Source organism: Opisthorchis viverrini, assembly GCF_000715545.1.
Source record: "Opisthorchis viverrini unplaced genomic scaffold opera_v5_102, whole genome shotgun sequence".
Lineage (NCBI taxonomy): Eukaryota > Metazoa > Platyhelminthes > Trematoda > Opisthorchiida > Opisthorchiidae > Opisthorchis > Opisthorchis viverrini.
Window position 1 is genome coordinate 588,753 of NW_008751761.1, and position 23,782 is coordinate 612,534.

General features: G+C 46.7%; 3 protein-coding genes across 3 annotated transcripts in view; 2 read left to right on the forward strand and 1 right to left on the reverse strand.

Annotated features, from left to right (window-relative positions):
• T265_05524 (hypothetical protein) overlaps window positions 1-8,867 on the forward strand; it is a gene marked incomplete at both ends in the record, with an annotated part of 15,348 nt that extends 6,481 nt beyond the window's left edge. The window contains one exon of the mRNA XM_009170558.1: window positions 8,711-8,867. Coding sequence (XP_009168822.1) covers window positions 8,711-8,867 — 157 coding nt within the window. The remainder of the gene's footprint in view (window positions 1-8,710) is intronic.
• Window positions 1-23,782, reverse strand: part of T265_05525 (hypothetical protein) — a gene marked incomplete at both ends in the record, with an annotated part of 57,020 nt that overhangs the window by 15,584 nt on the left and 17,654 nt on the right. Inside the window, 13 exons of the mRNA XM_009170559.1 lie at window positions 645-791; window positions 2,705-2,889; window positions 3,042-3,276; window positions 6,750-7,217; window positions 8,687-9,088; window positions 10,193-10,353; window positions 11,121-11,396; window positions 11,651-12,008; window positions 12,436-12,800; window positions 12,892-12,976; window positions 13,071-13,268; window positions 20,123-20,218; window positions 22,391-22,509. Of these exons, the coding sequence (XP_009168823.1) occupies window positions 645-791; window positions 2,705-2,889; window positions 3,042-3,276; window positions 6,750-7,217; window positions 8,687-9,088; window positions 10,193-10,353; window positions 11,121-11,396; window positions 11,651-12,008; window positions 12,436-12,800; window positions 12,892-12,976; window positions 13,071-13,268; window positions 20,123-20,218; window positions 22,391-22,509 (3,095 nt within the window). The remainder of the gene's footprint in view (window positions 1-644; window positions 792-2,704; window positions 2,890-3,041; window positions 3,277-6,749; window positions 7,218-8,686; window positions 9,089-10,192; window positions 10,354-11,120; window positions 11,397-11,650; window positions 12,009-12,435; window positions 12,801-12,891; window positions 12,977-13,070; window positions 13,269-20,122; window positions 20,219-22,390; window positions 22,510-23,782) is intronic.
• T265_05526 (hypothetical protein) lies at window positions 19,017-23,176 on the forward strand (the record flags this gene model as incomplete). Its single annotated transcript, XM_009170560.1, has 2 exons — window positions 19,017-19,055; window positions 22,961-23,176. 2 exons carry the CDS (start codon window positions 19,017-19,019, stop codon window positions 23,174-23,176), a joined length of 255 nt encoding a protein of 84 aa, XP_009168824.1.

The window sequence follows — 23,782 nt, forward strand, 5'->3', positions numbered from 1 at the left end:
ATATATATATCCAGATTCTTCCACAGCTTCAGATTAACTGTTCCTAACATGAAATGCAGAAATTTCCTCCGGAAACACCAAGATCCGGGACTTGGCCAATCCCGAATCTTCAGGTCAGAACGGAACCTAGTTACCACGTTTGATTCCCTCATTGACCGGTCAGCCTATATTCCCCGAGGTTAGTTACAGGTCTAGCGAATAGCAGAAAACACGGGATTATTGCCTGATTGATAAAACATAGCTGGAAAGCCGACGCACGATGGTGTTTCATCACTGCTTACCAGGGTAAGCTAGCTCATGATTGAATGCCATTCGGAGTTTCACAGAGTTGACGGTGAGAAACTCACCTCGTTGATATCATCTTACCCTGACATGACCCGCTTTCTCGTCGATTCACAGAAAGTCAACTCTTTGCAGCACTCTCAAATGGACGTTTCTAATACGATTATAACCGTTAGTCTGTTTTGAAATCGCTGCGTCGCGCTAACTGACCATGGAATAAGGTAGGTCAATACTACCAATTAAGGAGAAGCGCGTACTTCTTTATAGCAGACAGGTGTGGTAGGCAAATACCAGTTGTTCACGGTTGTTTATCTCAACATCCGTGGCGTTATTAATTAAAGCATCAGTGCAATGTAACTCACCACCCAAGCTTTGGAGAGAGCAGTCAGACCGGATGGCTTGATCTCCAATTGTGGTCCGCCACACGTTTGCGGACAAGGTAGATACAATGGTTCCACATCACCCCATGCGGTCACTCCCGCATTGGATCCAACGGTGCAATCAATGTTCTAACAAAGAGGGGGGATAACACAAGTGAGGCACCAAGTGATAAAGTTGGGCGAACGTTTGAAAACATAAAGCTCTCAGTGAAGTCCATCATCTTGAAGTGAGACTTAGTGAAACCACGCATGTAAAGAGCTCTCACCTTCAATGCACAGCTACCTACCATCATCACTGTCAGCTGTAATAACAGCTACCTACCCCACCTCTCGAATCATCGGGGAACGAAACTGAGGCAGCTACAACCACTGTACGGCAAGTACGCAGTTATTACAGCTGACAATGATGATGATGATGATCTACATTGGTCATCCAGCAACTAAAGGCAGTGCGGCGCTGGGAAGAGGATGACGGTCTCTTACATATGATGGGAAAAAGATATGAATGGGAGCACATGTTTAAGCAGAAAACGAGCTCGGGCGAACAATTTTTTAAGGGAATTCTGAAACGAGAGATACTTCGCCTCACTCGGGCGCGCCACCCATTGTTCAGAGGCCACAACTAGGTTGTCAATGTGTCAGGCCATGGAACAGAAGTGTTTGCGATTGATTGGATATCAGCTGATAGTCGCCCATGCACGGCTCGTTCCAGAGGGTCATCGCTGATCCAATCAGCGGTAGGGTAGATAGCTTCGCAGTTACAATCAGTTCCACCAAATCTACACACGTTCCTCTCTCTTAAACAGACTTCTATTATTTGTTCACTCTAACCTGGATCATCAACCATTCAACTGTTCCTCCTCGGTCTGTCCTTTTCGGGCAATCTCAGTTGATCCTCACGCGTGGAAGTAATTGCAACCTCAGCTTGCAGGAAATTGGGTTACCTCTTACGTTCTGGTAGATATCTGTCTACATTCTACATTAAGCACCATCCCCCCGGATCTATCTCACGCGGAAGTACTGTTGTCAAATTTGGAGTGGTGCTCCTTCGACAAACCTCTCTCTCGTAATTAGCATTTAATTAAGAGTTGATTTGTCTGTCTTAACAAATGATCTGATAGATAAATCTCACCAATAAAGAAAATGAGATAATCGTTCAGCTGTAACACCCCTTCGGTGCCTAGCTGCCATTCCACCCGAAAGAAGTACAAGCCAGGTTGGCCAAGCCTAGACAGGAGAAGTCGAGTTCGAACCACGGACATTCCGGTCAGTAAACTCGAGTTTTAACTAATGAAGTGTCTTGCCCATAACCCTTCATTGCCGGGCTGTAACCCCTCTTTCGCAAGTTGAGCGCTGCTACCACAGCAAACGATCCACTGAACTCGTCTCGTACGGCCCGCTCTAACAATCACTCAGTCGCAAGATCCGCTTCCTCAAGTCAAGTTCCAACCATAGTTACCAAACATACTCATTTCCCTCCTCATTCATCCTCAAGGCTCATCGCCTTCCACAATTCTCCTGCTAATTCTTGTACGCTTCAAATTCGTGAGACTCTGACTTCGAACCTTCATGATACGTTTTAATTTCCGCGTCAGTTATCCTCTACGTATTATGGTACCATTCAAGTCCCACTGGTAGGTTCGTTATTTTACGCATTTCGATATCCATCCACTCATAAGGAGGTTCCTCATTGTAGGTCCCTCTTGCCCCTGTAAACCCGTTTAGTGAGCAATGAAAACGTTGAGGAAAACTGGTTCGAACCGAGGCACTTGGATAGAAAATCGACTAACCTCCAATGTCCGGGAAACCTACCAGTATTTTCACCTTCACGGATTCAACAATAAGACTATCACGCACACTGTGGGAAGCGCAGTTGCCGGTTGCGAACCAGGATACGACGCTAGTATGAAGAGATGCCCTCAAGTTGGGCAATTAATTCAAATGCCAGAAAAACGCAAAAAAAAATCGGAAGGGGGGCAAATTACGATGAGATGATCAAAGTGTAGGCTGACACCTAACAGCAAACCCCGTGAGGCACGTACCTCGTCCTCATCGCCACCAGCAACATCAACTGCTTGCCTCCTGTATCCACTTGGATCTAGACCGAGGCAATCGGCAATGCGCGCAGGAGAGGTTCCCTCGATCGGTGCGACTAGACGACTGACAACCGGGTGAATTTGATGTGCCAGATAGTAATTTACGTCAACTGTGAGGCTCGGTTGTTGATCTGGTTGGGAACGAGGGAGAAGACAGAAGTGACAAATCAAATTGTATCGTTCAACGAGACTTTCTCCCAAGAGATAACTATTGCCGGAGTTCGTTCTAATCAACTGATAAAATCGAACAAGAATATAGCACACATCTATCGGTGAAACTTACCATCAGCGGACTTGCTCACACCACGATTGGTCAGTTCACCAGGGCTGTAACCACGCTGCGTTGCCACGGAACCAGAGCCATCATTACAAATGATATACTCCACTGTATCACCAGCTCTCAGACGACGCCTTGCTCCACCGTCATTCGAACCAACGGAGTTGTTCAAACGCAAAGCCACTTGGACATGAGGTTGGCTTTTCGCATCCGCGTAATCCTCAGGAGCTTTGGTCAACATCTGACAATAGACGCGGTAAAAGGTAATATAACAAATGACAGCCATCAATCACCAGAGAGAAACGAAGACGAATTTTCATGGATCGGTAGGTTGCGTTGGCTTGCTCCGCATACCAGTCGACCGACCCTCCTTGAACAATCCTTTTCGAAAAACCACACGAAGGGTGGAAACAAACCACAGGGAGGTCAAACAATGAATTGGCAGCGAAGTATGAAAGCCATTACCAGCCAGCTGCGCTGTCATTATTGTCTCCCTGGATGGGGACTCAGAAACGGGACAAAGCAACGGTTGGAAACATTGTCAGACACGACCCAGTCGCATGGCGCTCATGCACTCAAGCTGTTTCTTTCAATGTATAGCTGTCTTCTCGATTTCCTCAATTGGAAAGTCCGTTGACGCATCAATTGTATCAGCTACCACCCCCAATGGGGTTCTATCTACCCCACCTCCCCAAATCATCAGCGAGAGAAACAGTGGCAGCCATAACCACTGTGAGGCAAGTACGCAGGTTTTGCAGCTGAAGAGTATCACCGATCGGTAGAAAGCTGAAACATTGCCAATACTGGAGATGAAAACACACACTCACGTGCTCATTGGGGGAGGCATGGTGCCACCAACCTACCGGACTTCGGCTGTACACATAAATTAGCCAGAAAATACTAGAGAACTGCAGTAGATATGCCTGGTCCCTTAGCCGCTTTTGGTATTAAGCTGAAGGTCAACCAGTAACCCTAGCATGGGTCATTACCAACTAACTCGGCTACGTGGCATAGGTTGGCTTTATTTGCAGGGGGGTCTCAACTAGAGACGGTAAAAATACTTTGGTAAGCGATAGAACAGAGAATCTGAGGTGCAAATTCACGAAGTTGAGATCCGGTTGACACAGGGGCAAAAGGCCTTGAGCGTCATAGTTAAACATCCACGCATTCTTGTACAGGACTGGAGTTAAAGCGAAACTTCTCCACAGCTTTCTGTCTTCGGTCTTGGATTATCTGGTCGGTCGCATCAATGATTTTGTTAGGAAACCCCATGGGGCGGATTTCACATTCTTGTCTAGCAACCGGTAACGACACAATGATCAATGGGGCGAGATGGTTCAAGTGGCTAGAGCGTGAATTTACTGACCGGAAGGTGCGTGGCTCGAACCTGACCTCTACCTCTCGACTTTCCCTGTCTAGGCTTGGGCAACGTGGCAGTATCCCAGCCCTCGTGCTTCCTTCTGGTGGCATGGCAGTTAGGCACCGAAAGGGTGCTACACCTGAACACCTGAACAATGATCAAATAAACGGCTTCTCTTCATAAACGAAAGTGAATCTAAAAGCTTTATGTAACTAAAGGTATCCGTGGAAATTATAGATAACTCGTCTTGGATAGTGCATCAAGCCGGAGATGCTGTGCAAAGGTTATCTGAGAACCGTAGGTACATACTCTTTAAAGAAAGAAAAAAAAGAAAGGTGAGGGATAAACAGTACACAGGTCAATGGGTCACAAAGTCAAACGTTAATGCCAGACGAGTTTGTGGGACCGGCTCAAACTCAGAGGTTGCACAAGTTTCCTTTGGACGCATAATTGTGGATCATGTGGTCGGATTCCAATCGCCTCGGCGAACGATCGTGCTAGAAGTGATCAGTTCAGAGGGACCTGGTATATGGTATGGAAGGCATGCTCATTATTGGTAACAAGACTGATTTCGACTAGATTTGACGCAAATGCATATGAGCCCGGTTTATTCACAACCGCATCTCGAGGAGATGGGACTGTCATCGTAGTCTGCCCGACAAGCGACTTGTCGTACGATTAACACTTGGCATGGGTATACAAATGAGTACATCCGGAAGCTGGTGGTAGAACTTGGCAATTCGTCTCTCAAAAGGAATCTGATAGTGGAGCTGGAATTGAAACAACTCAAGCATATAATAGCGGCCGTTTGTCGTATCAAGAGCCTAAGTGTAAGCCTTCTGGTACTTAGTTCTCTTTGAATGGGGGTCTTATGTAGATGCACTATTTCCCAACTGGACATTGTTGAGTATGGTGTTTTGCAGATTGGACAATGTTGAGTACGAAACGTTCAGGTTATCCGCTTAGCGAGAATGTGAGTCCAAAGGAGTCTAGTTGTTTTTTCATAAAGGGAACTACTCACAAGGTTGCTGAAAACTCTTCGACAGCCCACGACCGGTTTCGCCCTTCTTGCGGCTCATCAGGTAGGCGCAGCCCCCGAGTTTCCGTCAACCTTATGATCTNGACTTCTCTCGAGAAATACACTCATTTGCAAATCAATTTAGTTTTCACGAGAGATTCAGCTGAGTCTCTCGTGAAAACTAAATTGATTTGCAAATGAGTGTATTTCTCGAGAGAAGTCTAGTTCTTCTAGTAAACAATCGGAGGAGCATATCTGCATTCCATTGCTTCTTTTGCAACAAAGGGAAGCCATTAAAGTGAATATACTGGCCTATCCAAGTTTTTTATTTCGCGCTGCAAGGTCTTCTTTTGAATACTGAGATCAAGGGAACTGTCTGTTTTGTTCTGGTCCGAAAGTAAATTTGATAGCGATAAGAACTGAATGAAAAGCGCTCCATAGTCTATCGTACCGATGTTTTCGTCGGAAAGTACGAAGATATCGTCCACGTAGTGACAATACTGTTGGTGATCTACCACGAACAGAGTGGGGCGTTTACTGTACATTATCCAACAAACTCATAAGTTTCGATGCGGACGCTCGCAATTTCACCTCGTTTTGAAATACGCTCATCAGTAGCATTCCGTCACCCACACACTCAGATCTGTCTTCGGTTCATCATGAGGTCATTGTGAGTTACTCAAGGGTATGAAGTGGTTTGGTGGAAAATACCTCGAGGAACGGCGGGACGTTGCGCAAGCAGTGAATTCTCACGCCTTGGTAGTGAAGGTACAACCTGCTCCTCAAGTTGAATTTATAGGAAAGAGACCCCCAAATGGCCTCAATCTTTTTTTAATTTTGAGTGAGCACAAAGCTAAGTCCATTGCGGTACTTCGCATTTTTTATGCGGCACATTTGCTTTCTCTTTGTTTACGAGGACCACATCGAAACCTTGTTCCACGTGTGTGTGAAGAGACCTGAAGAGCATTTGAAATGGGAGCTTGACATGAGGCTTCATCTCACCATCAGTATACACAACACCAATGAATTGCCATTCGCTGTTTTCTCAGATCTTCAGATGAAACACTTACAGAAAGAGGCCAGTGTCAGTCTATCACGACCATTTGCAAGTATTCACACCCTCAGATACAGAAATGGACGTCTAAAAGATAAAGACATTAGAGCGTTATTGATATCAGTTGTTAGCGTCTCTGGTGAGCTGAACACATGTTCACACAGATGGCATCCTGAAGGGTAACAACCACAGTAGATGTGTACTAAAGCAGAGGACATGCTCGTTGTCTATGGAAGAAAATACCAACAGAGGGGACATATCAGCTGACAGTTAGTCACTCACTTTGGTGATGATAAAGTCTGACAACGGCATCTTTCCCTCGCGCACTTTCTCCGCTGTTTCAATCAAGTCCGTGTGGATTCGTTCGAGTATCACGTCTTTCGGCTCACCGCTCAGCAATGCGGCCACACACCGGCGACCGACACTGACCGCTATTGCGGACCAATCACGTCGCACAATATCCAGTCCTTTCATCTCCTGCTTCGTCTTGGGTGGAGGGAGAGCGGGCTGGTGTTTGGCCTGCGCAGCTTTGAAAGCTGCTGCCCATTGAATGGGGTTTTGAATGGCAAGTGCAGCGTACTTCTTTTTGGCCAGCAACAACATCGCCGCGTACACTCCGTCTGTGTCCAGTTCGAGCAGCCGGTAGTGTTTATTCACCTCGTGACGTACTTTTTCACCAATCGACAGCGCAGTGAGCAAGTCAGTTGAGTTTGTGTTGACCATGATTGAGTCCGTGTCACCGTAGATTACCTAGAAAGAGCAGCATAGAAATCAACCAGAGTAGGAATTGACGAATTGGTAATACGTAGCAGATCATCAGGAATGAGACAGTAATGCCCTCGGGTTAGGCCACCCCCTGCAGCCGAGAAGGTCAGACCGTTGAGTCATCGGCTCCGGGAAGGGTCCCCAAAGAAAACCCTACATTCTCCCACTGTCTCGTGGGTCGGACTTTTGAGTCAGAGGCTAGGGTCAGGGTCCCCGAACAAAACCCTACGTCCTCTCACTGCCTTGTGGACCAGACTTTTGAGTCAAGGATACGTTAACCAAAACCCTTCCTCGGACTGGGCAACCAGGAGGCATCATTTGCCCGCGCAGTTCAGTGTCCACCCATGTCCCTTCCCAACCCCTTCTGATCACACAAAAGTAGACCTCAGGTAGGTACATGTGGAATAGTAAATAATAATAATCGTTCTATGCCCCTCCTGCCTACAAACAATGAACAAAATAACACCATTGGAGCAGAAACTTGACAGCTGCACTTTAGTGCATGTTTCAGACATCCCCAGGTCCGTACAACTCATGGGGTTAAGCTACAACAAGCCTGCGTTTTGGAACTCCTTCAATTTGAAGGAATAACTCAATGATTGAGGATGACGAGAACAAATGATATCGCAGGAAAAACGATTTACCAAATAACTGGATGGGATTTCAGCTGTCTTGAGGCTATCCACAACCAGTGAGGAGATACGTGTCTATCAAATTGGGTCGTCGGATTAAAAAAAATCATTTATGACAGTATGACAGTCAGTACATTTCGTGACGGGTAAGAAGTAATCGTACCGGGGACACTCACATAGGCAACCAACTGCCCTCTTGCTTCCATTTTTCGATTATGATTGGTTATTTAGCCATACAATGGTAGGTTCTGATTGGCTGAAGTCAACGCGGTATTTGAGATAGTCTATTTGACTTTGGTCAGGTCTGGCTAGCAATACATATAGGAACGCATGCACCCCACTACTCAGCGTGATCTCACCGACGTAGCGCAAACCTTCGTTGATGATGCAACTGGTGATGAGACGTTTTAAACTGAATTGACTGGCTTAGTGAACAACCCAGTGACCCAGACTAACATGTGACAGGGGAATGAGGAGATATCCGGTCGATTTCAACTATATCATTCCGTGTGCTAACGGGCGTATCTATTCACGGGACATAAAAGCACATTAGATTCATGTAGTACGTGATGATAACTGTTTCTGAAGTACTACCGTAAAGCACCAATCGATCGAAAGACGCTGACTGTTACATTTTTCGCTCGAAGCATATCAGGGTCATAGAATGTGTGGAACTTCCCAGCTCTCACAATGGAAGAGGCCACTTGGCTCATTGCTCTGAAGGGATTACTCCTCACAGATTTACCTCTGGGGATGAGGCTACCAGCTTTTGTGGGTGGGACAGCAACCGCATGACAAAAAATGCCACAGCTGAAAACTGACCTCAAAGTTCATGTTTTCAACCAGATCTCGCGTGTTCATCAGGACAGCTCGACCTAGTCCGGTGACCAAAGCAGCTAAACCGCGAGCACAAAAACGTGAGGCGGCAAAACCAAGACAACCGTACACACTGTTGGCGGTCAGCTTGAGTGCAGCTTGTCGAGTATTCCATTGGGCTAGTTGAGCCTGATCAGGATTGGCGCTGTTAGAAGCCGCCGTTATCAATTTCTTCACTTCACGACGTGAGTCGACTAGACGACGAATCTCGGCGGGCAAAAGACCGGGAGTCTGAGCAGTTGGCAGGCGCGGTTGGTGCGATCTTGGGTCAGTAACAGTTGTCGAACCTCCTGCAGTTCCTTGGACTGTGGCCAGAAGGGAAGCAACCATAATGTCCAAATCGGCGGCCTGTGGACAGAAAGAGGCAACACTCTCGGAATCAGCTTTACCAAAACGTAGTTAGCCCAGATCACAGGAAGGGTTGGTTCAACTTTCAATATGCTGAATGCCCGAATAAGTGTTCTGAGTGAGATATTTGGAATCTATTCATGAAAGGGGTTTGGGGGTGCGGAGAGAGTTCATAGCTAGGATCCTTCAACGAACACATCCAGAGACAGGATACTTGTCACGATGTCGCCTGGTTGAGTGTATGAGCTGAGTGTAGGCTTCGCTCAGTTGCGGGAAAGTGCACTGCCCACACCATACCGCAACGTGCGTGTGCTCAAAAGAGTGGGGAAGTGAGTTCTCGCAACTTTGCATGATTTCAGAGGATGCGGTCAATCAGTCATCACAGCAATGCTTATCCGCATGAGCGGGCCGCGCACGGCTCTGGCATGCTGGCCCGCCTTTTGCGAAATTTTTTTGGACCATTCAGGTGCGGCGTTGGTGGACTATTCGAACGTAAACCGACGTTGAAAAAATCCCTGCTTTGCATACCACTTCCTTATGCGGAGGACTAAGAGTACTTTGAAATTTGTCCAGGAGCGGCGAAATGACATACAAAACTAAAACGATGTCTTTGGTTTTGGACCACAGTCGGAGCAAAATCGTCTGTGCCGTTCGTGAGCGATACCTACTTGAAACTCTGCTTCATGGCCATCATGGGGTGGAGGGGGTTACACATCACAAACAATTGGGCTACTTTGTTGGGTAGTTGGTCCTTTCTACAGAGGAATACCAAATCCTTCCCATAAAAATAGTACGAAAGATGTCTCCCATGATAAAAAAACCCGTTTCCTTACGAATCAGTGTAGAAGTGAATGACTGAGGTCCGTCTAGCAAGACGGTGAACGTTAGGTACCCTAAGCTAAATGAAATCATCAACGAGGTAGGTCGCAGATCCAAACAAACAGACATATAAGTGCAAAACGTTCAGCAAGTGTATGGATCTCAAAAGTACTTTGGCCAGTAAGGGTCTCCAACAGTAAACTATGGCAGCGTGGCCTGTCGGGTTGATCCCGATTTATCCGAAACCTTACGTGTAGAAAGGGCACACTATACCGAAACTCTTACCTCCGAATGAGGTGCTTCGACATCCGTCGACTCTGCGACATTCGAGTCGGATCCCGTGACAAGCTCTCGGTCTACCGTTGTGAAGCAAATATTGAATTCTTGGATAATCGATGGATATAGCGAGTTGAAGTCCAGTAACAAAATGTACTTGTCATAGAAACCTGTGAGGAACAACAGTGATGACAGTTAAATTAATTTTCAAAGTTCAAGTTCTAAGCTATGTTACTCAACTGAATAAAGGACCTCTCATTCTCCCTCCCCACGATGATGACTCTTCGACCAGCTAGAACATTACAGATAACTCATTTGCGAGCTACTTGACCTAACTCGAATAGTAACCACGAAAAAAAGAGATACAATTAGCGTCTTTTTAAACTAAAACCTGGAGGGTTTTACAAGCGATTCTGAAATTATGCCTCTTACATTAGGTCGTCGTGCTTACAACATGTGTCATCGAATTCAACATTCTTTCGTTGGAACTCAGCGCGGCACTTGAGCCCCTGCACGAACAATCGCTATCTTTTCGTCGCAATCGAACTGCCTCACGTAAAATTCTTAAATGAACAAGAGCGGTCGATGGTCAGTAAGAACATGGTAGCAATTCATCACACGGCTTATCACCTATTCTCTAAAACTGAATGACGAACTGCAACTGGACTCAACATAAGCCAGTGGGTGAGTTCGGAATCGGCGATTTACCAGACATTCTCACTGGGGGATATCCTCAGTGGTCCTTGGTTGTACACAGACCTTAACCCTCCTCCCCAATGTCACTAAAACGATCCTGAAGTAACCATTGTGATCTGGACACACCCTAACCCCTCTCAAAACATGACCAGATGTATTGACCAAAGTGAGATTACCGAGAGAGGGAGAAAAAGAGAGAGAGGTGAGCACGCTTGCAACCGATAAAAATGAACAGACCTACCTTTCTTCGGCTCAAGAACCAGACCGCCAGTGTACGCGGGCTTTCGTTTTCCAGTCAAAGCGGCAGGTTGAGTTTCGTCAGCATGTTCCACCACGTCCCAGTCATCTTGGCCCGCTGCATGTGTACCTCGACCACGCCGTGTAGTCGTCGGCGGGTCTGGGACAATGTATCCGTGTTGTGTGAACGCATGAAGAAGCAAGGCCTCGTTTCGTTCTGCCCGACCTCCGGAGAGAGTACGGCTCAGGACATTTCCGCAGATACAGGTGATTTGCATGGCTAGGGGCAAGACCTACAACCAAATAATTGATTTCACGGTTTTGTAGCAAGTGAAATAAAAGTGCAAAAACTATTCATCACAAATTTAAAATTAAGGGAAGACAGAGTTGTGCCCTGGCTCGAGACGTCCGCATCAATGTTATTGCCACTGAATACAACACCGAGGCCATAATAGCCAAACACAACAATGAAACTAGGTCAATAAAAACACATAGGGGTTTAAAACCAATGGGTGCTACAGAAGTAGGTAGGACTTGCCTGCAACTGATGAGCTAACCGCAGAGCCAGATGAGCATCCGAAAGGCAAAAATCAATAAGTTGCTTGACCAAGTCGGACGTGGCAAACAGGCAGCGCAGATCAGCAGAATCAATCTCCAAATCAGCCAATTCCACACCTATACTTCCCAAGGCGTCATCCGCACTCGAAACACCATTGAGCACTTTCAACAAGTAGGGAGGGACTTGACGGCGGCATCCAGATGTTCCCACATCGGCAAGCACCTGATTGGCCAAGTCGCTCAAGTTGTAGGTCCTTGAACGAACCAGTTCACGGGCAGACACGCGAGTATCGCAAACCAAACGTCCAGGCATTGAATTGCGGATCAGCCAAGACTATTGGGCGGTGTGGTGAAAACAGAGGCCGAATCGATCATCAACACATGTACGAAAAGTCAACCGAAAGGCATCGGCGCCTGAAACCTGATTAGGGAATATAGTACTCAAACAAAATGCTGTGTGTTCTGAAGTAAATCCATGGTTGTAAGAGCTGCATTCAAATGAGACTATCCCGAAAAAAAAACATGCAAGATGGGCTTATTGAACGTCACGCCACTCGAAGGAAGGGAAAGGACTGAGATGCTACCAGATTGTTCAGGCCTAGACAGTCGAGATTGGGTTTGAACCAAAAACCTTCCAATCAGTAGGTCCATGCTTTAGCCACTGAGCTACCTGGAGCTCAACGGAGTAATACAATGCGGTTTGCAGGAGAGACTGAACAACAAAAAGTGGTAACCTTCAAAAAACCACAAAGAATGCTTACTCGATTGTTGACGCTAACCGAATACTGGGCTGAACGACGTAAACGTCCGATTCGATGCCAGTGGGGTACTTTGTTCGCGTTCAAACGCTGCACTAGCAGTTCAATTTGATGACCCCAAAGATCGTGGCCAACTAAGATATCGGGATCGAGTTTGTGAATTCGAGTGAGGAGACGACCGAGAAGGGCACGCTCGTTTGGTTCAATGTCCACACCACCGACTCCAATAACCGAGGACCCAGAGGTTTGTGGTGCCTCTTCTTGATTCGACATCCAAGAGTTCGGGGGTGGAGCATACTGTTTGCCCCAGGTTGGTAACTTTGTTCGAAGATCGTACGGCAGAGCAGCGTCTTTCGGGGGAGCCATTACTAAGCAAAGGCACAAAAGGGGAAAGCCAGTTTTATTGAGGAAAAAAGCCCACCGAACGAAATTTGGCGTGCAACATAAAATTTTCCTTACCAAGGTAGTGTGATTGAAATAGGCTCTTCCCGACGGGACGATCTAATGAATAGGCACGATTTATTAGAAGACCGATGGATACTATCTGGAAAACAGAAAGAGAGACAGAATAAACAGCCATGATAGGACCATCCATTGCGAAGCAGAACAAACTCGAACAAAACAACAATAATACAAACTTCTGAGTGGTTCGCCTGTGGTTGAGTGACGGATTTCACATTGACAGCAACCAAACAGAGTGGTGGAGCAGGTGGAACCGTGGCGGCAGAACTGTGCCCCTCGGCCTGTTGGCGCTCCAGAAGAGCGCTGAGTTTCACAACTGGACAGTTGACTCCGGACTGCCAGCTGACTTCAAAGTCCGTCTGACACCAACTGATCTGTGGTTGGACCAGTGCTGTTTAGGACAAATGAAGATGGGAGAGACGGAGCTTAAAAAAAGATTGCCAAATTGTTGGACAAAAAACTTAATGATGAGGGCTAACAGGTATAAATTACCCCACGATAGAGGAAGATGAAGTGTGTTGTGGTGAATACGCTTCACCGAAGACTAATCGTCCAGCTGTAGCACCCTTGCGGTGCCTAACTGCCATACCACCCGAAGTAAGTACGAGGACTGGGATACTGCCAGGTTGCCCAAGCCTAGACAAGGGAAGTCGAGAGGCAGAGGTCGGGTTCGGACCACGGACCTTCCGGTCAGTAAATTCGCGCTCTAACCACTTGGACCATCTCGCCCAATGGTCGGGTTCCAACGAACATCGATCACGGAGGGTAAGAATTTGGTTCTCACGGGCATACTTCAGATGAACATCCGTCATCTAACCTAAACGATAGATGTGGTGGGTTTGGATCGCGAGCCGTCCTACATCCTGACCCAGGATCTATCTTAAATCATACGGACATCCGCCAAATAATAAGAAGGAACGGATGACTCTAAGGACAGTGAAAAAGGAAAGAGGACCACGTACCTGCATTTTTTACCACCAGCCAACAAGGTCCACGCAGCTGGAGTTCAAGAATCAGATTTTCCAGACTGAAGTGGGATACGGTGGTAAAAATAATAATAAATAATAATAGTAATAATAATTACAAACAGTAATGCTGGCATTGTAAACAAGACAGTGAAGTTTTCGTTAAACAACCTGGATATTGAGTGACCACCATTAGTTGAAGAGTCCGTGGTTGACGTTGTGTTCATCATCATCGACAGCATGACATCAGTGTTCAACACCGACACCGTACAACCATGATTCATTTGAAAGCCTTATTGTAAAGAAAAGAATAAAGGTGGACGGGGGAAGGACTTAGTGCTAGCTTAACACAATCATTCCGAGGTGCCTACACCTCCAGACATTCANGGACAGTTGACTCCGGACTGCCAGCTGACTTCAAAGTCCGTCTGACACCAACTGATCTGTGGTTGGACCAGTGCTGTTTAGGACAAACGAAGATGGAAGAGACGGAGCTTAGAAAAAGATTGCCAAATTGTTGGACAAAAAATTTAATGATGAGGGCTAACAGGTATAAATTACCCCACGATAGAGGAAGATGAAGTGTGTTGTGGTGAATACGCTTCACCGAAGACTAATCGTCCAGCTGTAGCACCCCTTCGTTGCCTAACTGCCATACCACCCGAAGGAAGTACGAGGACTGGGATACTGCCAGGTTGCCCAAGCCTAGACAAGGGAAGTCGAGAGGCAGAGGTCGGGTTCGGACCACGGACCTTCCGGTCAGTAAATTCGCGCTCTAACCACCTGGACCATCTCGCCCAATGGTCGGGTTCCAACGAACATCGATCACGGAGGGTAAGAATTTGGTTCTCACGGGCATACTTCAGATGAACATCCGTCATCTAACCTAAACGATAGATGTGGTTGGTTTGTATCGCGAGCCGTCCTACATCCTGACCCAGGATCTATCTTAAATCATACGGACATCCGCCAAATAATAAGAAGGAACGGATGACTCTAAGGACAGTGAAAAAGGAAAGAGGACCACGTACCTGCATTTTTTACCACCAGCCAACAAGGTCCACGCAGCTGGAGTTCAAGAATCAGATTTTCCAGACTGAAGTGGGATACGGTGGTAAACATAATAATTAATAATAACAGTAATAATAATAACAAACAATAGTGCTGGCATTGTAAACAAGACAGTGAATTTTTCGTTAAACAACCTGGATATCGAGTGACCACCATTAGTTGAAGAGTCCGTGGTTGACGTTGTGTTCATCATCATTGACAGCATGACATCAGTGTTCAACACCAACACCGTACAACCGTGGTTTATTTAAAAGCCTTATTGAAAAGAAAAGAGCAAAGGTGCATGGGGGAGGGACTTAGTGCTAGCTTACCACAATCATTCCGAGGTGCCTACCTGACAACAAGAACGCCACTGACATCGGTTGGCAGCCATATCTTGTAGTGTCTCCAACCAGGCACAGTGAGGATCACGCGGTCCCCATCCTGGAAGGCGAGTAGCACCAACAGCACCCAAGCGTTTCGTGATCTCCTTTAAACTCCTCAGCTAAGTCAAGGGTTGGCCACCTCTCTTCTTACGCCAATCTGAGTTGGGCATGGAAAAACTCGCTCCGGCAAACGATGGTTCAGCATACGCAACACATGTCGCAACCAACGCAGCTTCTGGTGCTAGACACATTCTTCAATGGATGTACCCGTTGTTCCCAGTGAGTTTCAACGACTTTGTTCAAAAGTCTTGACTTGCTGTTCAGCTATAAAAGTGCTCAGCACAATTTCACATACATTGGGGAGAAATGAAGCAAATCGACTACGAACGACCGGGAATCTTTAAGCCTGTCGAAATCACCCAGTTTAGAAATCCCTGCTTCAGAGCCTCGTGTGTACTCAGATGTCATTGCCACACGCTCTCATGAACGTCGCCTCAAATGTGTGCACACGGACTTCGGATTTCATTTTCCTCCTCTACATGAATTCCACTTGACCTAACGAAATCATCTGGTGTTCTACATCCGACCAATCAGATCGCAGTTCTTCGGCGATGGGGTCAACTAGATTTCGGATAACCTTTCGGGACGTACAACATTACTGGTTGTCGGCCAGAAATATGTGCAGACTCTGAGTATGGTTGAATCAGGGTGATGGTAAGTCCCGGATAAGTTGCTTTTGCCTACTCAGGTCATGGATCGTCGAAACCGTCCAGCTGTAACACCCTTCCGGTGCCTAGCTGCCATGCCACCCGAAGGAAGCACGAAGGCTTGGATACTGCCAGGTTGCCCAATCCTAGGCAGGAGAAGTCGACAGGCAGAGGTCGGATACGAACCACGAACCTTTCGGTCAGTAGATTTGCGCCTCTAACCACTGGGCCATCTCGCCCCTGCAGGTCATGACTGAAAAGACGAATGACAAGGACTTCAATCGTGCTTAACCTACTTCATTCGATATCCACGAATAGGCGTTTGGACGCCCGACACACAATTCGGAAGACGGATTCTGGTTTGACGCAGTCACTTGGGGAAATCAACCAGGCACAAATGAGACACTCGGCGTTTCTACCCCTCTTATTCTGGCTACCACACTGGCGTAGGTTCTCTAACCCTCATTGCCAGTTGTCGCATCGTCTGATCACTATATCCAGAATGAAGATGCACGAGTTTGTGGTCACATGAGGAAATTTGTCTTTGGGGTGTTGATGAATGTGATTCCTAGTTTGGCCGACTTGTTAAGGAAGGGAGGCTAAGAAACAAATGCCTCTCTGAAACAGTAGATGTAATGTTGTCTGGTAGCTTCGGCTATAATCTTTATAATTCGACCAGGATGACGTAGTAGTACGAAGCGTCAACTGCTACTATTCAGTACAACATATTTCGTACAACCTTGAGGTCACCTGCACACTAAGTTGGTTTTTACAGGAGACTCAGGTGAATCCCAGCTGAACCTCTAATTTATGATGACCCACTTCAACTAAATGCGCTTAACAAAGGTTGACTCAGCTGGTATGATATTCGAAGTATCGCAGTATTTTTCCGACGGGAAACACTACTCATAAAGTCAGTTTTCAGCAACCTTGTGAGTAGTATTTAGCCGTGAGTGACTAAATTTCGTTTTCTTCCAGTGGAACGGTACTAAAAAATTGGATAGATAATGGCCTATTGCTGCGGTGTGTGAGTAAAACACCCAACAATGAGGTGATACCGCATTACTGTAACTCATGAGTAGATCGGATGTTGACGTATACTTTTGAAATGTGCGAAAACAGGGTGATATGACCACACATCGGATCAAACCATGCAGGTGTTTATCCGGGGAAAGGGTGTACTAATCTTGCCTTCGAAACGTACCGTATTCTAAAACAACCACTGTGCAACAGAACCGAATGAGACTCTGCGAAGCTATACCGGCTGTTGAGGTCTTATTATGCGACAAAGAAGACACACGGCCGTACGTAAGGTGAAAATTCATTCATCCTCGACTTGTCCAAGGTTCGGCAGGATTGTCCACTGCCTTCTATACCGTTCTGCTTTGCAGTTGATTAGATAAAGCGACAAGCCTTCAACGGACATCACCACGTGGAGACTGGACAGAATAGACCAATCATGTGTCCTGAATGCGAATGTCTCGGATGACAGCTGAGAGCAGCTCATTGTGTTCCTAAACAATGTTTCCGCCGAAGCAGCCAGCTGAAAACTTGGATCGACAGTGTTAAGCCAGGAGCTGCGTGCCTGAGTTTGTCGACTATCTACGACCCAAGCCAGTTGAGCCAACACTAAATTGATATGGGGTAGAATCTTGTCACCGACCGTTGTGCTTGGGGGGGGGGACTTGAGATTGACAACAATCTGCCCCATGCCCATGGCGGACAGCGAAGGTTACGTAAGCAAATGACTGGTTTTCAGGCCAAGGGGAAATTCATGGAAAAAATATGCACGGGATTAGCAAGACAGATCATCCACTTGGATACGAACAGAATCAATCTACAAGAGCCCATAAAAATTTTGCACACACTGTATCCGGCTCAAATCTACGCCACAACCACTCTCATGAAGGCAACAGATTGTTGCATACCATGCGAGCAGGTCATCCAAATGACTTACAACGACGTATTGGTCCCGAAAATCCATCCAAATGAACTCAGACTTACAACGACGTATTGGTCCCGAAAATGTGAGAAAACGTTTTACCCTGAAGATCCGCTGGTAGAGCCGGGCAGGAAGCCGAATACCGCACCTCCAGGTATTCCGATTCAACAGGCACGTCAGCCAAGTCAAATGCGTAGCGTTTTGTGGACAGCTGCGGCAAAACCAACGTACAGATGGCATAAACAGGGTAGGCAAAACCAAACACCATATCCAAGATAAATGTCATATATGCATCTGACAAGCGAGCTATTGCGACTAAACATGTTTAGTACCACTGTCTGGTCTTGAACATTGAGGGAGTAATGAAAACGCAGAATACTGTTGTAGAAGTAAAAGAGGCAACTGTTAGTATCCCATCATAAGCTTAGTGAAAGTTTACACCTCGGTTAGACAGTGTTGATCAAGACAGTTGACGAGAACAACACTGACATCTATATTCGTAATGCACTACTCATAAGGTTGCTGAAAATTCGTCGACAGCCCACAACCGGTTTCGTCCTTCTTGGGGCTCGTCAGGTGGACACAGTCCCCGAGTTTCCATCAACCTTACGTTCTACTTGAAACCAAATTGCACGAAGTAAGCGAAACACACTTATTCGAAAACAAGTTTGGTTTTGTGGGAGATTCATCTGAAACCCAGCTGAAACATCATAAACGAGAGATTCATCTGAGTTCCAAGTCAATCGCTCTTGCAAAACCAAATTAGTTTACAAATGAGTGCATTTCGCCAATTTCGTGCAATTTGGATCCGGGGACTTCGCCTGCCTGATGAGCCCCAAGAAGGGCGACGAATTTTCAGTAACCTTATGAGTAGTACATTACGAATATACATTTATCGCGATATCTCGGTAATTAGATGGATAAGAAAGCGTTCAGCTGTAGCACCCTTCCGGTGCCTAACTGCCATGCCACCCGAAGGAGGGCTGGGATACTGCCAGGTTGCCCAAGCCTAGACAGGGGAAGTCGAGTGGCGGAGGTCGGATTCGAACCGCGGACGGATGGATAACACGAAATGAAGAGAGGGATGACAGTGTCCCCGTACATTGAGCCGGTTAGCTCCAGGGAACAAGGACACAGAAGTTTTCAATAAAGTCGCAAAAGGAAGCAGTCGATCCGCCACATATTCAAATCATCAAAGATTCTGAGGTGTTTGCAGTGTCGTTCTAACTAATTCGCTAGCCAGGCTACGCTGGTGGTCCGATTGTATGGAAATGTTGGTCTGGTCTGCACAATCAGGTGATGACAATTTTGTGTACTATGCAGCAGAGGCCATTCTAGTGGGGAGTGACCTCTCCATCAGCCAGAATTTAGTCAAAAACCATTCCTCGAGAAGGCCGCTCAAGGAGGAGCCGAAAACCCCGTTGCAGGTAGTACTCTCCCTCTGAAGGAACTACCGTATAGACTCCGTTCTGTTGTGCGATGCGAAAGCCCGGGACCGAAAGTAATTGTGCTCGGCTGTTGCTACACTAAACAAGGGCAAAACAGACGTAACACACTACTCACAAGGTTGCTGGAAATTCTTCGACACTCCACACCCTTTTTGGGGTTCATCAGATTCATGAGGCGGCCTAGTGCAGCACTTTTAGTTGAAGAACTTCATAAACGAAAGGTTCAGCCGGGATTCAGTCGGGTCTCCCATGAAAACCAAATTGGTATGTGAGTGTATTTCGCAAAGGGCGACATCTCATCGTCAGCAGCCGGCTACGGTGGATGCATTGTTCAAATGGAATCACGCACTCTTGCAACATAACTATGGGAGTTCGAACCATCTTGCCCAAGGTCAGCGAAAGGCCGATTATCCAAGTTGATTTCTTTCATTCCATTACTATCCAAGGTAAACTAGCAATGCTCGGGCACTCCTATTGGTTGTTGTTCCTGAGCATACTTGGAGCTCATTCATACATTCATGCGAGGAAATCACTGGTCGTAAGGGATGTTATCGTACCATCGGTGGGACTTTCGACAAAGTCATAATTTCCACTAAGGCTGAGGCAGTGGAGAAACAATGTTGCGAACGAAGCTCATGGTTAGAGCAAACAGTGGTGAATAGCAAAGATATATTAACAACATTTTCCGATGAGCCAGCACAACAATGGACGGGAAAGAAGCAGGACTTACTTTACACCGGAACTTTCCAACCTTGTGCTCTGCACTAACTTGCCGAAATTCTGTGTAAACCTCTTTCATGAAGGACCCCGATTCGGCCCCGTCAGTCTGGCAAAAAAACACAAAGCCAGATTCAGCCACACAGAAAACTGCCGCTTACATGGGGCTTGCTTTTCATATGCAATTGTCATGAGTACAACACGGTACGGCGGATGATACGCCCAGCAGCCAGGTGCAAGAGTAAGCAAATGAGAGTGGCGAAACAAAAAATTTTAGAACTCGCTTCCGACAATACAAATACAGTAAGTATTCAAAAAGCGATCCCTCCAAAAATTGTCCAATCTTTTGGAAAGTCCACAGCAGCGCTGCCCGTCGGCTACAACTGGAACTGCGACCTTTTACCCTGCCCCACTCGGAAAAGACCAACTATCCTTTTCCGCTTGATAACCTTTCTTGGGGGTGGTGCTGTAGCGTACCTTATCCTGGAATGGTGAATCGGGTACATAAAGAGAACCGTCTCCTTTTTGAAGTCCGGTAGTTTTGGAAAATACCTCCCCGCTAATGGTGGAGTTAACAAGGAATGTCTGTCCGATTCGGGGCGATAAAAAGAGACTGACTCACTAGTGGCTCATCGGTATTAGAGGCGGACGCCTAAGAGTGCCAAACATTAGGCTGGTTGAACAACGACCCAGTGGATCAACCACTGACGTGAGCACGCTTTGACTACATGTGACTGGGCGATGGTAAATTCGAAGCACATGAGAGTCAGAGGACTTAGACTAGCTCACAGACCACAGGTTTTGACTTAACAATGACAAGGTGTAACGTTTCCATTTTTCCACTTTTACCTTATTTATGACACGACCTTCTCGTATCGATTGTCCCCGGCATTTTACTTGTTTACGCGCACTCTTTCACATCTAGTTAGACGATTTTTCATGCACACAGGCGGCTAGTTCACTCGGTTTGATGATCACCTGAACTCATATCAGTTAACTGCATTCCAGAAATAATTCTCGCAGTACGAGGAGATTGGTAACTCTGTGCTGAGCAGACAGAGTGCACCTCATTGCTAGTGCTTGAAGACTACACCGTTCGGCCACGAACGGCCGAACAGCAGTTTGAGTAACTCGTACTCAGGTGGGATATAGCACCAATCATTCCTCAACCAGACAAAACACATCGTAACTCTGCGCTGAGCAGACAGAATGCACCTCATTGCTAGTGCTTCAAGACTACACCGTTCGGCCACGAACGACCGAACAGCAGTTTGAGTAACTCGTATTCAGGTGGGATATAGCATCAATCATTCCTCAACCAGACAAAACACATCACGTGGTCACGTGGTGGCGGACTCCTCGAGTGACGACTTCGAGCGCGGAAGACCCAAGCAACCGATGAGATGTTTTCCTTTTTGAGCAGACTACTTATGGTTTGGTAGTAGCTTAAGATTTTGAAACTATGATATGCCCCATCTTACAGGTGAGACCAACCTATGCTGAAAGCCCTAGGAAGCGCACAGCTGTGCAGTGATTCTCGCCCCCAGTCCAAATTGGCCTCTCTTCTACGGTGAAAGCTATCAAAACTTCTGATTGTTACCTGTAGTGCGGACGTTTCGACGCTTGCTGCGTCCGATAAGCTGCTTTCCGAGATTACTTGAGTTCTGTGGTTCTCAGAAGGCAAACATTCCAACAGACTACCTGTTTTCACTGGTCACGAAACAAAAAACCTGCCGTTCTAGCAATACAATTACGACATTGATCTCCCATAAACAGGATGACGGATCACTAGTGATGAAGGATGCCAGAGCTCACCTCCTCAGGATACGGTCACATTTTCACCTTTAACGTGAACTTCAAACCCCCGGTTTGCTTCAGGTGGCCTGCGAGGACCAATGACTAATCAGGTGGATTGATCAAAAGCTTGTAAGACCGAGAATTACATCTCGAATCAAATTCAGCGGCTGCACAAACTGGCCGGCGGATGCGTAGAGGTTACACACTCAAAGGATCAAGCGCTCAGGCTCCTTACGCTCACCAGTTGTCGTGGCTAAGGTTCGCGAGATCCGGCCAAGGGTTTGCATCATCCTGCATGACACCACCAAAGTACAACAGGGTCAGAAAAACAGGCTAATTCAGTAGGTAGCCCGAAAGTATCGTATCAGGTCTACTTTCGACAGAGAGAACAAGAAGATAGGTATGTCAATGTCCCTAGGAAACACGCGGAAAAAATAACAAGCTCAGCATCTCATGAACAGTTGGATCGAACCGCAGTACTCACCAGTTCCGGTCTCGGGAGCAGAAAGATACGTCGTTCCAAATCTTTCACACGAAGACAACAACTGATGAATTTTCCTGGACGCTGTGAGTCCTTGATCTTCCCGAAAAGGTAGACAACACCTGAAGTGAAAGTAAGCGCAAAATAGTCATGGGAAAATATTGAGGCATGTTTGATGCGAGTATATCACGCCAACTCGTTTTACTACACTGATCGATTCACTAAACAACAACAAATGGAAGGCTGTGAAACCGAGCTACGTCAATCAACTCTGCAAGCAATTACCACCAGTATATTATGAGGGAAAACAGACGGTAAGTGAAAAGCCAGAATTGGCTTAGAACCATCTTCCTACCTCCCGGTAGCATCGCACTTCGACCGGTGGGCCACTGCCAATGCATGGATGTCCCCCGTTACTTCTTACCCTCGATTAACTAAACTAATGTGGCTCGAATCAGCATACAGCGGAACACGTTTCACAGCTTGCAAACCAAAATGAACTAAACTGAGTCTGATCAGCTAGAGAGGGAAAAATCGGTTCAGTTCACCTGTGACATCCTTGTGGTGTAACAGGGGGCCAAGTGGTTTGAGCGCAAATTTGCTGATCGGAAGGTCCGTGGTTCGAACCTGACCTCTGCCTCTCTACTTCCCTTATCTAGGCTTGGGCGACCTGGCAGTATCCCAGCTCTCGTGCCTCCTTCGTGTGGCACGGCAGCTAGGCACCGAAAGGGTACCACAGCTGAACGATCTTTTTTTATTTTTTTGTGGTGTAACCCGCAGAATGTATAAAGTTGAAATGCTGCTGAATCGCAAAGTCCAAACGAAAACAGCGACAGCACGACTGACCTTCAAGACAACAATACATATCTTGGTAGGGATATGGACTGCTCAAACTTCGTTGGTATTTGGCGGTTGGAAGCGGGCCTGATGGGCGAATCCAAGAACGTTGGTCTATGTTACTCTCCGCGTGATCTTGGGACCGCAACCACTGGCCAGAAACCACCAGCATACGGGTATCCGAAACGAGTAACCGTCAGTTTTCGCAGGCATAAGAAGGTTGATGGCAAGGATATAGGTTCAACCCTTCGTCTTCCAAATGATCTTCTTTCGGTGATATAGCACGCAGTTCAGGGGCACAAACACGAAGAGGATAACATTCAAACCGGTCATGATCTAGTCTTTGGCTTAGAACTTCGGAAGGCGATACGTGAACTCATGAACAGGCCACCTCCATCACAACAACTGGTCGTATACGAGAGAATATGGTTGTCAAACTGACCCTAGTCTGGACGCAGATTCCTAGTCCGCCGCTATAATTATACTGACAGAGTCCACTGTGGACTTGCCGTGGACTGCGGTGATCCACAGTCTATCGATACGTTATACTATCCAATA